The sequence below is a fragment of the Trifolium pratense genome, linkage group LG2, assembly GCF_020283565.1.
Source record: "Trifolium pratense cultivar HEN17-A07 linkage group LG2, ARS_RC_1.1, whole genome shotgun sequence".
Taxonomy (NCBI): Eukaryota; Viridiplantae; Streptophyta; class Magnoliopsida; order Fabales; family Fabaceae; genus Trifolium; species Trifolium pratense.
Window position 1 is genome coordinate 14,516,618 of NC_060060.1, and position 15,636 is coordinate 14,532,253.

At 37.0% G+C, this 15,636-nt stretch overlaps 1 protein-coding gene across 2 annotated transcripts; it reads left to right on the forward strand.

The window, feature by feature from the left end:
* Positions 1 to 10,134: 10,134 nt before the first annotated feature.
* On the forward strand, positions 10,135 to 15,193 carry LOC123907445 (subtilisin-like serine-protease S). Of its 2 annotated transcripts, XM_045957736.1 has the most exons (12): positions 10,218 to 10,310; positions 10,857 to 10,894; positions 10,985 to 11,082; positions 11,265 to 11,362; positions 11,457 to 11,615; positions 12,136 to 12,247; positions 12,361 to 12,889; positions 12,965 to 13,059; positions 13,160 to 13,402; positions 13,524 to 13,638; positions 13,732 to 13,921; positions 14,167 to 15,193. In XM_045957736.1, exons 3-12 carry the CDS (start codon positions 11,000 to 11,002, stop codon positions 14,727 to 14,729), a joined length of 2,187 nt encoding a protein of 728 aa, XP_045813692.1. In that variant the 5' UTR covers positions 10,218 to 10,310; positions 10,857 to 10,894; positions 10,985 to 10,999; the 3' UTR covers positions 14,730 to 15,193. The 2 variants fall into 2 exon arrangements, with proteins under 2 accessions (XP_045813690.1, XP_045813692.1); XM_045957734.1 differs by having other exon boundaries at positions 10,135 to 10,894.
* The last annotated feature ends 443 nt before the right edge of the window (positions 15,194 to 15,636 follow it).

Here is a 15,636-nt window from a genome sequence, read left to right on the forward strand (position 1 = left end):
TCCCACACCCTTAACGACTGCGTCTGTGTTGTCTTTGAGGCAGCAAATGGATGAGAGCAACCATGAGATGGTTAATCTCTTAACCCAACAAATTGGTACTGTGTTTAACCCATTAATTCAGAATACCAACGAGAGTTATCAAATGTTGGCATTTCAAATGAGTCGAATTGCAGATTTTTTTGGGACACCCCCACCGCCTCCTAGAGTAAATCCTATTACTCCGCAAGTGATATTGCCTGCAATGTCTTCGACTCCAGTACAGCAAAGGCCAGTTTATGTGGCTACTGAAACAGGTCCTAACCCAACACCCACGCCAGTTGTACAAGAGGAAACCTATTATCCTCACGAGGTTAATCAAATGCCTCAAGTAGTAAATCAAAACCCTCCTGTTGTCAACCCAAATCCACAAGTGGTACATCAGAACCCCCCAGTGGTAATGGTTAGGAGGAACCAAGATCCTGACGAGGTAGTGCGAGAGGTGCAGAACAATAACTTGCTTGGCCAGCACAATTTGGCCAACATGGTCGAAACGATTTTGGCCCAAAACGGCCTAAACACGGGTTGTCGAAGGCCAAATTTTGTTTCTGCCTTCACTGAATACGTGTTGCAAACAGAGTTACCAAGGGGTTGGAAAGTCCCAAAATACACTAAGTTTGCTGGGGACACTAATGAGTCAACCGTAGAACATATTGCTAGGTATTTAGCTGAATCTGGGAACTTGGCGAATAACGAAAATTTGCGAATGAAGTATTTTCCTAATTCGCTTACCAAGAATGCATTTACTTGGTTTACAACCTTGCCTCCCAATTCGATTCATAGTTGGGCCCAATTGGAAAGGACTTTCCATGAGCAATTTTATATGGGACAGACTAAGATAAGTCTGAAAGAATTAGCCAGTGTAAAAAGAAAAAACCAAGAGTCAATTGATGATTATCTAAATAGGTTTCGTTTGCTGAAGTCCAGGTGCTTTACCCAAGTGCCTGAGCACGAGCTAGTGGAAATGGCTGCTGGTGGGTTAGATTATTCAATTCGAAAGAAGTTAGATACCCAATACCTTCGAGACATGTCACAGTTGGCTGACAGGGTGAGACAAGTCGAAAGGTTAAAAGCTGAAAAAGTTAGAAATTCTAAGTTTCAGAAAAAGAAAGAAATAGGTTTTGTTGATTCCTATGATAATGAAATTGATTATGAAATTAGTGATGAGTACTTAGATTTCGACGATAGTGATATTAATGTGGCTGAATTAAAGCCTGGGCCTCCTTATATTTGCAAATTGTTGCGGCCGTCGAATGGAAAAAATCCAGTCGAACCAAAAAATGATAAGTTTGTTACGAAGACTTATACTTTCGATATTACTAAATGTGATGAAATTTTTGATTTATTGGTGACTGACGGCCAGATCATTGTGCCAAAAGATATGAAAATACCACCAATAGAACAAAGAAAGAAAAGAGGTTATTGTAAGTTTCATAACTATTTGGGACATAAAACTTATCAATGTGTTGTTTTCAGGGATTTGGTGCAAAAAGCGCTGAATGAAGGAAGGCTGAAGTATGCTGATAAGGCAAAGCCTCCAATGAAGGTAGATGCAGATCCCTTACCACCTGCTGATGCTACCTATGTCGAAGTCTATGACTGCAACATGGTTGAAGTGATAGATGTTGCTGCTCCAATCAAGGCTGTGCCTGAGGAGGAGTATGAAAAGAGGGTGCGTGAAGTGTACCCCAATGCTGAGGAAGAACTGGTGGACTTCCTGAATAGGTGCAAGCTGAAGAATGCTGAAGTGATGCTTTGCCCTAGGTGCAGTGCTGTGTGCGACAAAGAGGCCACTGCAGGCCTTCAAAACGTTGTACCTTATGCTGAAAACAAGAGAAAATGGCCAAAAGCTAGGCCAAATCAAAAAGCTTGGCCTTACAAAGGGGCCAATTGGGGAAAGCCTATCACCAAAGGCCTTTCGATTCAGCAAAGGCTAAGTCCCCAAAACACTTTCAAACCATCTGGGAGAGCACCTGTTAACCAATGGGTGAGTGGACAGTACGTCACTTTCAATCGAAGGATGATGGAAAATGGAAGCTCTAGCAATGTCAATGTAAACATTGTGGCTGAACCCAAGGGTTCAAAAGTGGTAGCTGGAAAGGAAACAGTGAATGCTGCCACCGAAGTCAACAAATACTCTTATAGGAATAATTATAAAGGAAAAAATCCTATGACTCGCACTCAGTGGCGAAGGTTTCAGAGGAAACAAAAGTTGACAGCGAAAGAGGCTGAGGCTGGGGCAAGGTTGTTGCAACCCAGAAAGCTGAAAAGGTTGAAAAGGCCAAGAGGCCAGTAAAGGAGAGGCTTTCCATAATATTGGAAGAACCTATAGCTGAAAATGCCCAAGGAGGGGCAGAAGATGAGGATGACATGGAGGATGATGATCTCCTGGATGAGGGGTCTGATTTCGACGTCATGGTCAATGTGGTGTCTATTTTGCCACTGGAATATGATGTGCCTACTGAAGTTAATGAGTTGGAAGAAGACTTCGAGGCCCTTAATTTGGCCGATCATAAGCCAATGTGTTACTATGTTATGCAAAATGGTTGTGTCGAAGAGCAAAAAGCTGTTTTCGAGAAGCCAGACCTGGGAATGCAGAACCACTTGAAGGCTTTGTTCATTAGGGCAAAAGTCAATAATGTGGGAATTAATAAAGTCCTAGTGGATGGGGGAGCTGTGGTGAATATCATGCCTCACTTCATGTTGAAGAAATTAGGTCTCTATGACACAGACCTTCATTCCCACAATGTGGTGCTGGCCAACTATGAAGGAAAAACGGGCCATTCCCTGGGGGCAGTACAATTGGAAGTATGTGTTGGTAGCACAGTTCGAAAGACCTTGTTTATGGTCATAGCTGCCAAACCTAATTACAATTTGTTATTAGGTCGAGAATGGATACATGGTGTTGGAGCTGTTCCCTCAACCATGCACCAAAGATTAATCATCTGGAGAGAAGATGGTTTGGTCGAGAATGTAGAAGCAGATCAAAGTGCATATATTTCAGAAACAGGCACTGTAACTTTACAGAACTTCGACAAAAACCTGGCTTTGATTGCTCCTTGTGGTGAGCAAGATGCTGCCTTCGATCCAAATGAAGTGGTATCAAAAAATGTATACCACTCAGTTAAGTTGCATCCAACCCATGGCTTTTGTTGGGAAAGGGAAGACATAGAGAAACCCTTGTGTGAGGATGCACACCCACCAGTTTCTGGGTGGGTCAACCACGATGAGTTTGATGATTGAGTCCCTAGCATGGGATCGAATCACGGCTTACGCAGCCGAAAATAGAATCAAAATGGCTCTTGAGGCCAATAATGTTCAAGAAAATGTGGCTGTCGAAGCCAGTGATGACTTAAGAGACAAACTGGCCTTGGAGGCTAGTGAAGTAAATGACGTCAAAAAACAAGGGTTGGATTGTATCTATGATGATGAGCCTTTGGGTTTTGAGAAAGATCCACATAGTTCGATTCAAAGAATGCAAGCCCAAGATCCTTTGCAGGAAGTTGATATTGGAGATGGCTCTGTTAAAAGGCCAACTTATATTAGTGCCAATATAGACTCAATCTTAAAAGAAAGAACGGTCGAGCTGCTTAAGCAATACAGAGACTGCTTTGCATGGGATTATAACGAAATGCCTGGGTTAAGCAGAGAGCTCGTGGAGCATAGGTTACCCCTTTGACCGGATAAGAAACCTGTAAAGCAGCTTCCAAGGAGGTTTGCACCGGAAATCATGACAAAGATCAAAGCAGAAATTGAAAGGTTGCTCAAATGCAAGTTCATTCGAACGACCAGGTATGTGGAATGGTTAGCTAATATTGTTCCTGTTATTAAGAAAAATGGATCACTTAGGGTTTGTATAGACTTCAGGGATTTGAATAATGCTACACCTAAGGATGAATATTCCATGCCTGTAGCCGAAATGTTAGTTGACTCAGCAGCAGGGCATGAATATTTGAGTATGTTAGATGGCTATTCGGGTTATAATCAAATCTTTATTGACGAAGATGATGTGCCAAAAACCGCATTTCGTTGCCCTGGTGCTTTGGGCACCTACGAGTGGGTGGTGATGCCTTTTGGATTGAAAAATGCTGGAGCAACGTACCAAAGAGCTATGAACTTAATTTTTCATGATTTTATCGAAGTATTTATGCAGGTTTATATTGATGATATTGTTGTAAAATCCTCCTCCCAGGATGAACATATCGAACATCTTAAAAAATCGTTCGAAAGAATGAGGAAATGTGGACTAAAGATGAATCCACTAAAATGTGCTTTTTGTGTACATGCAGGAGATTTCCTTGGCTTTGTTGTGCATAAAAAGGGCATAGAAATTAACCAAAACAAGACAAAGGCTATCATGGAGACAAAACCTCCAGGAACAAAGAAACAGCTTCAACCTTTGCTAGGAAAGATCAATTTCTTGAGAAGGTTTATATCAAACCTAAGTGGCAAAGCTCAACCTTTTTCTCCACTGCTGAGGCTCAAGAAAGGTGATTTATTTGAATGGGGAACGGAACAACAAAAGGCGTTCGATGATATCAAGGCATACTTGTCAAAGCCTCCGACTTTGATGCCTCCTATTCGAAACAAAGCAATGAAGTTGTATATCGCAGCATCAGATTCGACTATTGGAAGCATGCTCGCACAAGAGGATGAAAATGGCGTAGAAAAGGCTATTTACTATCTAAGTAGAATTTTGAATGATGCTGAGACTAGATATAGTCCAATTGAAAAGCTTTGTCTATGTTTGTATTTTTCTTGTACCAAACTTAAGCAATATATCAAACCAGTTCATGTTTATGTTTATTCTCATTTTGACATCATTAAACATATGTTGTTAAAACCAATCTTGCATAGTCGAATTGGGAAGTGGGCTTTAGCTTTGACTGAATACTCATTGACTTACCAACCCCTGAGGGCTGTAAAAGGTCAAGTAGTGGCTGACTTTCTTGTTGACCACTCGATGGCTGAGACCCCAATAACATATGTAGAACATGAACCTTGGATGTTGTACTTTGATGGCTCGAAGCACAAACATGGTACAGGAATTGGAATCTTAATCATTTCTCCTTTAAAGATTCCAACAAAGTTTAAGTATAAGATCAGTGGGACATGCTCTAATAATGAAGCCGAGTACGAGGCTTTAATTGCAGGTCTAAAGATCCTTTTAGACTTGGGGGCAAAACATGTTAAAATCAGAGGAGACTCTGAATTAGTAATAAAACAATTGGCAAAAGAATACAAATGCATTCAAGAACATTTGATGAAATACTTTGTCATTGCCTTCTCGTTACTGAAACGATTCGATTCATGTGATATTCAACACTTGCCTCGGATCGAGAACCAAGAAGCAAATGACTTAGCCCAAATTGCTTCTGGCTATAAGGTAACAAGGGAAAAATTGGATGAGATAGTTGAAATTAAAGAAAAACTAATCTCATGTGAGGTAATACCCCATCAGCTGGGGGCAAATGAGCCAAATGTCGAAATGGAGTCCGAAATGGCTGATGCACACTTTGATGAAGTAATGACTGAAGTCTTCGTGATTGACAATTTGGCTGACAAGGATTGGAGACAACCCATTGTTAAATACATAGAAAATCCAACAGGTACAGCCGATAGGAAGGTTAAGTATAGGGCCTTGAATTACACAATCATGGGAAATGAGCTATTTAAGAAGACTCCTGAAGGGGTTTTGTTGAAGTGCCTAAATGAAAATGAAGCGTATGTAGCAGTTTCAAATGCCCATAGTGGAGCCTGTGGTGCCCATCAAGCAGGCCACAAAATGAAATGGCTTTTGTTTCGACAAGGTTTGTATTGGCCTTCGATGCTTAAGGATTGCATAGAATATGCAAAAGGCTGTCAAGAGTGTCAAAAACACGCAGGGGTACAACACGTCCCTGCCAGTGAGTTGCATTCGATTATCAAACCTTGGCCTTTTAGAGGCTGGGCTTTAGATTTAATTGGTGAGATTAGGCCTGCGTCATCCAAGAACCAACGTTATATACTAGTTGGGATCGACTATTTTACCAAATGGATAGAGGCCGTTGCCCTAACAAACGTGGATCAGGAAACAGTGATAAATTTTATCCAAGACCATATTATTTACAGGTTTGGGCTTCCTGAGACGATCACTACAGACCAAGGAACAGTGTTTGTTGGTCGAAAGATGCAAGATTTCGCTGAACAATCAGGTTTTAAACTGATGACCTCAACGCCTTATTATGCTCAAGCAAATGGCCAAGTTGAAGCGGCCAACAAGGTCATAATTAGTCTAATTAAGAAACACGTTGCTCAAAAGCCAAAGAATTGGCACAAGACCTTGGACCAAGTCCTATGGGCATGTAGGAATTCTCCTAAAGAGTCAACAGGGTCAACACCTTTTCGACTAACATATGGTCACGATGCAGTGCTACCTGTCGAAATAATGATGCAGTCAATTCGAGTGCAAAGGCAGTGGGAACTACCCCCTGATCACTATGGGAACATAATGTTAGATGAATTAACAGACGCGGATTGAGGAAAATAACAAATTTTTTCAACTTCCTGTGGTGACAAGTGTCCAAACCCCTTGATAGGTGGGAATAAAAAACAAGTTTTGGAGCCAATCCAAAGTTTTGAATGGCAACTTAAACGATAGGAGAGATAAATGGAAAAGAAAGTTATCCATTAGTACCTTCAAAAACGCCACTTCCTCTTTCGATAGACGCAGTCGAAAATGGCTTTTTTGGGGGGCAATTTGTTGGATATAAATTTGGTATTTATCAATTAAATATAATTGGTGGGTCCAATATTTATTTGGAGGTGATATTGTCAAAATAAAACTTTCAAAGTTGGCGTCGAGAGCCAACTAGGTCGAAGCCAAAAAGCGCTTCGGGAGATATGGATAACGCGTCCAATTTTGGTTTCGCCAGGAAGCTATCGAAAGCACGAAATCGAACCGATGGAGAGTTGGGCCAAGCCCAAAGAAGGAACAACGAACGGCCCAAGAGGTCTTGGCGCGCGCTGAAGGAATGAAAGATGAAAGTGGAGAACGTGGTCGACGTGGCAAATGGAGGAGCGTCCAGATGATCGAGAAACAGTTACCACTTTGTAGTAGTATTTATAGTAGTTTTTCATTCAGAACAAAGGTCACAAAATTTTATACAAACACTCTCTCTAAAATTCTAAGTACTCAGCGATCGAACGAACGGAATTCAGAGGAGAAATGTATGTTTTGTGAACCATCTTTATTTGTAATTGCTTTTCATTCAATGCAATTTGCTTTCCAGTAATTTTCTCCAAGTTTAAATTCAGATACTTGCTCGAGAAACTGCTACTTCGAGGCGATTCGAATTAGTTTCTCTTGTATGCTTTAAAACATTTTAATTCCTAAGTGTTTGTTTCCTTATTAAAACGAACATTCAAATAGTTTTCTTAAAACGAATAAACACAAAATTGTCCTGAGATTTACTAGTTGATCTCGCGAGTTTAAATACTTAAACTAGCGGTTGTTTACCAAATTCTCACGTAAACAATCACCTTAATAGGAAAAATGTAAATCAAAATTAAATTATAGAATGTAACATTAATAATTATTTCTACTTATGACAATATCGTTGTACCCAAAAAAATCACAACAATGCCACAACCGGATACTTTTTGAATTTTGTGTTTTTTTATTAAGAGTTCATTTCTAATATTCCTGTAGACCTAGTCAGAGTCAGTCATGTAAATAATACGATCTCACTTGTTAAAATTTTTGAATCCATCCATATAAGCACGTATATTATGCCAATAATATTATAAGTTCGAAAAAAAAAAATTAGAAGTTCAAAAGCAATTGTTAGTGGGATGAAAAATAAAACCAATTTATTTAAAAAGACTAAAAATTATTTAACTCTTTATGATATATAGGACTATGCTTGTTCAAAAATATGTAGTACTATATATATGTGGCTGATTGATCCACACCCTATTTACTTAAATAAAATAAAATTGATGAGCCACATGAAATTGATTTCATGCCCTGGTTTGTTTGTTCATGTCTTATAAAATAGATTAGCCTCCTGTTTGTAAAAAAATGAACGAGCCACATAAAATTGAGCTTCGACAGTCAATGACTTTTGATTTTTCAAAGTAAATGCAATTTACATTTTCCACAAGTACCATTCACCATGTCATTAAATGCAAATTGGGTAAAAATGCAAATATGAGAAACATACCGGAAAATCTGCAAAACAAAGATATAATTGTGATATGAATAGTGGATTTCACATGACTATTTTTCATTAGTGCCACATCAAGGTGTGCTACTTGCACACATCTTTCAAAAGGCAACCTAGCACACACCATTCATTTATCAATTTAATGGTTTAATTTATCGATACATTCAAATTATTCAAATGTACCGTAGAAACTCTGTCATTGCTTGGATTGGATGAGATCCTAATTGAATGGAGTATTAAGTATCGTAGTTTGGTGTTGCCATTTCGTGCATCAAAGAAATAAAATAATATTAATTAATAAACGTCATGCATCTTAACCAAAAAAAATAAACGTCATGCATTATGATGGCTGGCTGTCTTGTTTAGAAAAATGTTCGGTCGAGATCGTTTTATCTTATTTTTTGTCAAAACATCAATTTTTTATGTTCAAATTTAACACCATATTGAGTCCAAAAAAAAGTTTAAAGCCATAGGAGTATTTATTTGTCCAAAAAAAAAAATTATGTTCAAATTTAAACTGTCTTTCCTTACACAAGTAATTTGTTTATTTAATTGACTAATTTACATTGATTAAAAAAATTACAGATTGTTTTGCAAAAAAAAAAAAAAACATACAAATAAAAAAATTATATTTTTATCAAAAGAGTTTTGTACAATTTTTCTTGTATTAAATATTTGTGTACTAATCTAGTAAGTACAATTCAAATAGCGGTCTAGATTCGAATTTAAAATTTCATACTTTTAACAAATTGGATATATTAGACTGTCTAATCTTATTTGGAATCAGTTATGATATAAATTGATTTAAGTTTTCTCCGTCCGTAGTTGAAGATCAAATCGTAGTTCTCCTTATAAAATTCAATATCAATCATCACTGAATCAACTAACTATCAGTAAAATAATATACTAAATGCTACACTAAATTAATCTTTTATCAACAAATTTAAATAACAATTCTTCACGAAATTTTTAATAATCATTAAATTAAACTAATTAATTTTGTATCTTACCAAAGTTATGATCATATGGTAGTACGTAATATAATCACTTTCTCGTTTGTGTGGTGCTGACTTATTCAGGGACTATGAGTGAAGCAAGGACTTCTTTTATCCATTTTCAACCAATCAACCGTCTTTATTTATTTATGAAACCGTCTTAATTTTTTTTTTTACGCGTCTTAATTATTTGTTTAGAGAAAAAGACATTTAGATGATATGCATGAGAATCTCTATTTGATTACGTGATATGACAATACTACAATAGAAATTGTGAAAAATAAATTAAGGATTAGAAACTATCCAGGACCTCTATGATTAGGCGTGTCGCGGTGTCCGTCACGTGTTGGTGTCCGATACTCGTATGACACTCTTACGACACGTGTTGGATAGCTCATATCGGTGTCGAAAAAAAATCAATTTGACCGGTGTCCGATGTAAGACATTTGTACGACACTGTCAGACAAGTGTCCCAAAAAAAAATAAAAATTATTTGCTTATGATCTCCTTAGGCACCTATCAGACATATTTACAAGAGTTAAAGATGTGTCGAAACAACAATATTGATCAATGAGAGATTGAAGACATTACATTTTGATCCCATATTTTTTACATTAATAGTATCACGGTGTCTGTATTTGTATTGTGTCGCGATGTCCGTATCGGAAAACATTGGTTAAGCGAGAGATATCATATTAATCAAATAATCGTTTGAACAGTTATATATATTTGATGATAACATGTATGATATCTAAAACTTTATAAACACATCATCAGGTGGAAGGAAGAAGTCAATAATTACAGATAAATACTATAGTACTATTTGATTAATAATGCACTCACTTCTGAGATTATGACATATACTACTAAAACTATTGATTGAAGTCACAGCAACCACACAAACTCAAATTTCAGTACAATCTGTCCATTATTAATCACATCAATGTTTTAAAAATTAGAATAGAGATTACTATCAAAAAAAGAAATTAGACTAAAGATTGACAGGCTAGACCTCTGCAACATGGTTCAACTGTCATAAACCGCTCATACAAAAACGAAACTTCAATTGAAGGTGCAATCGATTGAACCGTCTGGTTTGATTCGGTTTTTAAAACACTAAATTATATAACATCACATGAAAATATTCAATGAATCATGAAAACATAGGGGCAGTTACTATAACATGTTTGAGTTGAGTGTTTGATATTTATTAGTTATTACAGTACATTGCTTTAAAGATATAACGGTTTCACATAAATATGGAGCTTTGCGGTTTCATTTACTTGTTCCAAAAGCAACCCTCTCTGTCTTCATCTTACTACTTTCCTTTACTCCCACTCCTCCACGTTTTGCCATTCTTTTTGTTCTTATATATATAAATAATCTCATTGAATTAACACATAACAAAACACCAACGTTATATATCACACATACTAATGTTACAACTGCAACCAAGATTATGTTTTTAACTTCTAACTAGTCAATCATCTAATTCCATCTGGGCTTTCTTTATTTTTTCTTTTTCAATTTATAGAATCTTGTTCTTGTTTTCTCTTTTGAACAATGTCTTCTTTTACACACCATAGAAGTATTGTCATCTTTAATCTTTTCCTTGCAGTACTTGTTGCAAATTCTAGCTTTTGCTTTTCTGATAAGGTATATGTTTTCAACAAAGTATTGTTTTTTTTTTGGTCCTTTTGATGTGTCTTAATTGCAAATATGGAATCTGAATTGAAAAACTGACAGGTTTATGTAGTGTATATGGGAAGCAAAAGTAGTGATCAAGATCCAGATGATATTCTGAATCATAATCATCAAATACTTGCAGAAGTTCATAGAGGAAGGTTAGAATTAATGCTTTTATTTTCATTTTTTATGGTATTAACCCTCTGGTTCCCAAGGGAAGGGGGACTGATAATCAAAGTTCCTCTGCGACGTAATCCCACCAGGAATCAAACTCTCATTTTGAACATACCTTTTCCTATGCCATTTCAGATATGTGATTTTCTATTTTTGTCTTTAACAGTGTTGAACAAGCACAAGCTTCACATATTTATAGCTACAAACATGGTTTCAAAGGCTTTGCGGCAAAGCTCACTGATGAACAGGCTTACCAAATTTCAAGTCAGTGAAATTTTCATCTTCCCTTAAGCTTCAATGTTTAAAGGATCATATAATTTATATTATTTGTTTGTTTTTTTGGTTTGAATATGACCAGAAATGCCGGGAGTGGTTTCTGTGTTCCCTAATTCTAAAAGAAAGTTGCATACTACTCATTCATGGGACTTCATGGGACTTTTAGATGATGAAACAATGGAGAATAAGGGTTACTCAACCAAAAACCAAACAAATGTCATTATTGGTCTCATTGATACTGGTGAGAAGTCTTACACTTACAGTAAGATGATGCTTTTTGATAACTTCCATGTTAACCATCTCTTCCTTCATCCTCACGTACAACTTGCACCTTTTCATATAAATCTCATGAAAACATTTATTAGTCAGTTTTCACAAGCATTTACACACTTTACTTGTTTTTTGAGTAACAGAAACTGTATCTTTATCTCCTTACTTTTATGAATGGCAGTTAAAGGAAAGTATGATGTTTTATATGACATCATTTTGGTAATCAAATTCTTGTTAAAACTTTAAAAGAACTCATTTTGGTAAATAAACCTTCTGCATAGAGTAAAATTGAATTGAATATGAACATGTTTTATTCATCCACTGTTTTGCTTGTGATACAAACTGCATTTACTCTCCAATTGATCAAATTTAAAAGCTTGGAAATATCACACTGTAAAATAGTTGAGGCAATACATATTTTTACTTAGATTTTGCTAATAAATGGGAAGATTAGTGGGTTTTAATGATAACACTAATCACTATTTACACAGGAATTTGGCCTGAATCACCGAGTTTTAGAGACACTGACATGCCACCGGTGCCGCGTGGATGGAAAGGCCATTGTCAAAATGGAGAAGCTTTCAATGCTTCATCTTGCAACAGGTTTCTGATTGAATCACATGCTCATAATTTTTGTAAAATTTGTCTTCACATGCATTATTATGTTCAAGTTGGGCCATCTTCATTATTGGTTAATCATTGATGGAATTATATAGGAAAGTAATTGGAGCAAGATACTATATGAGTGGATATGAAGCAGAAGAAGGATCAGACAAAAAAGTCTCTTTCAGATCTCCAAGAGACAGCTCTGGTCATGGAAGTCATACAGCATCCACAGCAGCAGGACGATACGTGGCAGACATGAATTATAAGGGGTTGGCATCAGGAAAAGCAAGGGGAGGTGCACCTATGGCTAGAATTGCTGTTTACAAAACATGTTGGGATTCTGGTTGCTATGATGTGGATTTGTTAGCTGCCTTTGATGATGCCATAAGAGACGGTGTTCACATTATATCTTTATCTCTTGGTCCTGAAGCTCCTCAAGGTGACTATTTCAATGATGCCATATCCGTGGGATCTTTCCATGCTGCTAGACATGGAGTGCTTGTAGTAGCATCATCTGGAAATGATGGAACTGTTGGCTCTGCAACAAACCTTGCACCATGGATTATCACCGTTGCTGCTAGCTCAACAGATAGGGATTTCACCTCTGATATTCTGTTAGGAAATGGTGTTCACATCACGGTAAACCTGATTTCTTATTGTCGGTAACTTGGTATGTTTACTGCACAATTAATTAGTTCTCTGTAACTGCATCAGGGTGAGAGTCTCAGTCTATTCGAAACGAATGCATCCAGAAGAATAATTCCTGCATCTGAAGCCTTTGCGGGATATTTTACTCCTTATCAATCCAGGTGAAGCACAAGGTACTTAAAAGCTAGAGCTGTTAAATATCAATGCAAATGGATAGCTTTTAAAGTTAAAAATGGTTTCCTCTTTTCTATATTTCTGCAGTTACTGTTTAGATAGCTCACTAAACAAGACCAAGACCAAAGGGAAGATTTTGGTGTGTAGACATGATGAGGGTTCAATGGCATCAAAATTGGAAAAAAGTAAGGTAGTGAAAGAGGCGGGTGGAGTTGGGATGGTACTCATTGATGAAACAGATCAAGGTGTTGCCATTCCATTTGTGATACCTTCGGCTATTGTTCAAAGGAAAACAGGAGAACAGATTCTATCCTATATCAATAGCACACGGTTTGTTGTTTTATATTTGATAAAATAGACACATTTTAAATCATCTATTTCCACTCTCTAACAATATATTATAAATCATCTATTTCCACTCTCTAACAATATATTATACAATGTTGAATAGCATCCCTATGTCAAGGATTTCCGGGGCCAAGACAGTAGTAGGAGTTCAGCCTGCACCGCGTGCAGCAGCATTTTCTTCCAAAGGCCCCAATTCCTTAACCCCGGAAATTTTGAAGGTTATATTCTCATCAATATGCCAATGAGTTCATAAAATTCCTTATTTTTTCCCAACTTAGCCCTTGTTGATTTCTGGTTGTACTATTATGTAGCCTGATATTTTAGCTCCAGGGTTAAACATCCTAGCAGCATGGTCTCCAGCAGCAGCTGGAAACATGAAGTTCAATATTCTATCAGGAACTTCTATGTCTTGTCCTCATGTTACTGGAATTGCAGCCTTTATTAAAGCCGTGCATCCTTCATGGTCTCCATCTGCTATCAAATCTGCCATCATGACTACTGGTATTACAGACCTATATAACTATCTAGCTCCTATAATATTCAAAGTGTTATATGTTGAGATTCTTCTTGATCAAACATTAAAATAAATGTTCATACTAGATTAAATTTGGTCTTTCATTTAGTGACTGAAAATCTAGATACTGAGAGCACCGATGAAAGTTCATTCATTGCATACATCCTACAGTGCATAATACTCACTAGTCGCTGTCTATTTTCAAGGAACTAATCATAAATTCAATATGCAGCAACAATTCTGGATAAGCACAATGAACCGATTAGAGTGGATCCTGATAGAGGAAGGGCTAATGCATTTGATTATGGAGCAGGGTTTGTGAACCCTGCAAGAGCACTGGAGCCTGGTCTTGTATATGATTCACAGCCAGAAGATTTTGTTGCATTCTTGTGTTCAATTGGATATGATGAGAAGTCACTCCATCTCGTTACAAGAGACAACAGCACATGTGATGGGGCATTCAAAACACCATCTGACCTCAACTATCCATCTATTGCAGTTCCCAATCTTGAAGACAACTTTTCAGCAACTCGAGTTGTGACTAATGTTGGAACAGCTAGAAGTGTATATGAAGCTGAAGTGTTGTCTCCAGCTGGAGTTAATGTTACTGTTGTGCCAAACCGGTTAGTATTCACAAGAACAGGACAGAAAATCAAGTTTACTGTAAATTTCAAAGTGATCTCTCCCTTAAAGGGATATGCATTTGGGTTCTTAACATGGAGGAACAGAATATCACAGGTCACCAGTCCTTTAGTTGTTAAGGTTGCAACAGCTAGCCTTGGGTTGGTCAGATAACAACAATTGTACATATGTACATATTAGCTTAGGAGCTGAGATCCTCATGGTCACTATAAGAACAAACAGTCATACTAAAGTCCTACGGGAATCTAGATGATCGCTGCCAAACTTGAGTTGCAGCTATATGTTTGGGGAAGCAAGCAATTCCAAGCACAGAATTCAAAGAAATGATATCTTAATTCTTGATGCCTTCAACTTACTATATCACACTATTTGTCAGATGTTACAAGAGAGAACTTTGTGATATACTAGTAGAATGGTAGCCGTAGGTTAGTCAATAATAGCCATGTATACTACTTGTGTCTGTAAACTGTAAAAGCCTTGTATAGTAGTGTCTCGGAGCTGGAAAGTTAAAATAGTTTGGTCATTATTTTAAGATTTTACCTCTTAAAGAAAGTATGTAGTTATGGGAAAAATTATTTAGAAATAAAAAGGATATGAACATGTTTTGCTTGTCAAAATACTAGTTAATCAACAAAGCTAATTAGCTAACATATTTCACATTCTGATTCTCTCAACCAATTAAAAAAAATTGATTCCCACATTCCCTATCACTTTCAATACATTAATCACCAGTACTCACTTGCTATTGTTTAGGGGTTTTCATATTATTTATACATTTAATAATTTCTGACTCATGCATGGGTGCAAACGATAGTTTGAACGACTTTTAACGACTTCATTTATACATTATTGAAAAACTGATATTAAACTCTTCTAAGGACTTCGGCAAAGCGGGGGGAAAATTAAGGGCAATCATGATGAAATCAGAAATTCAGACCTGATTGTTGGAAGGCCAACAAGTACCGGCAGATATCCTAGTTCGTCCAATATCAGTAAGAATGTAAGATGCTGAAGCCACAGTGAGGCACACCTCAATTAAATAGCTGCAGGAGGGTCAAAT

What these genes read in the sequence shown, in the direction of transcription:
- LOC123907445 (XM_045957734.1), top strand. Translation starts at nt 10,802, where the DNA reads ATGTCTTCTTTTACACACCATAGAAGTATTGTCATCTTTAATCTTTTC. An exon ending in GCTTTTGCTTTTCTGATAAG is followed by an intron (nt 10,895 to 10,984) that starts GTATATGTTTTC and finishes AAAAACTGACAG; the next exon opens with GTTTATGTAGTGTATATGGG. An exon ending in ATCTGCCATCATGACTACTG is followed by an intron (nt 13,922 to 14,166) that starts GTATTACAGACC and finishes TTCAATATGCAG; the next exon opens with CAACAATTCTGGATAAGCAC.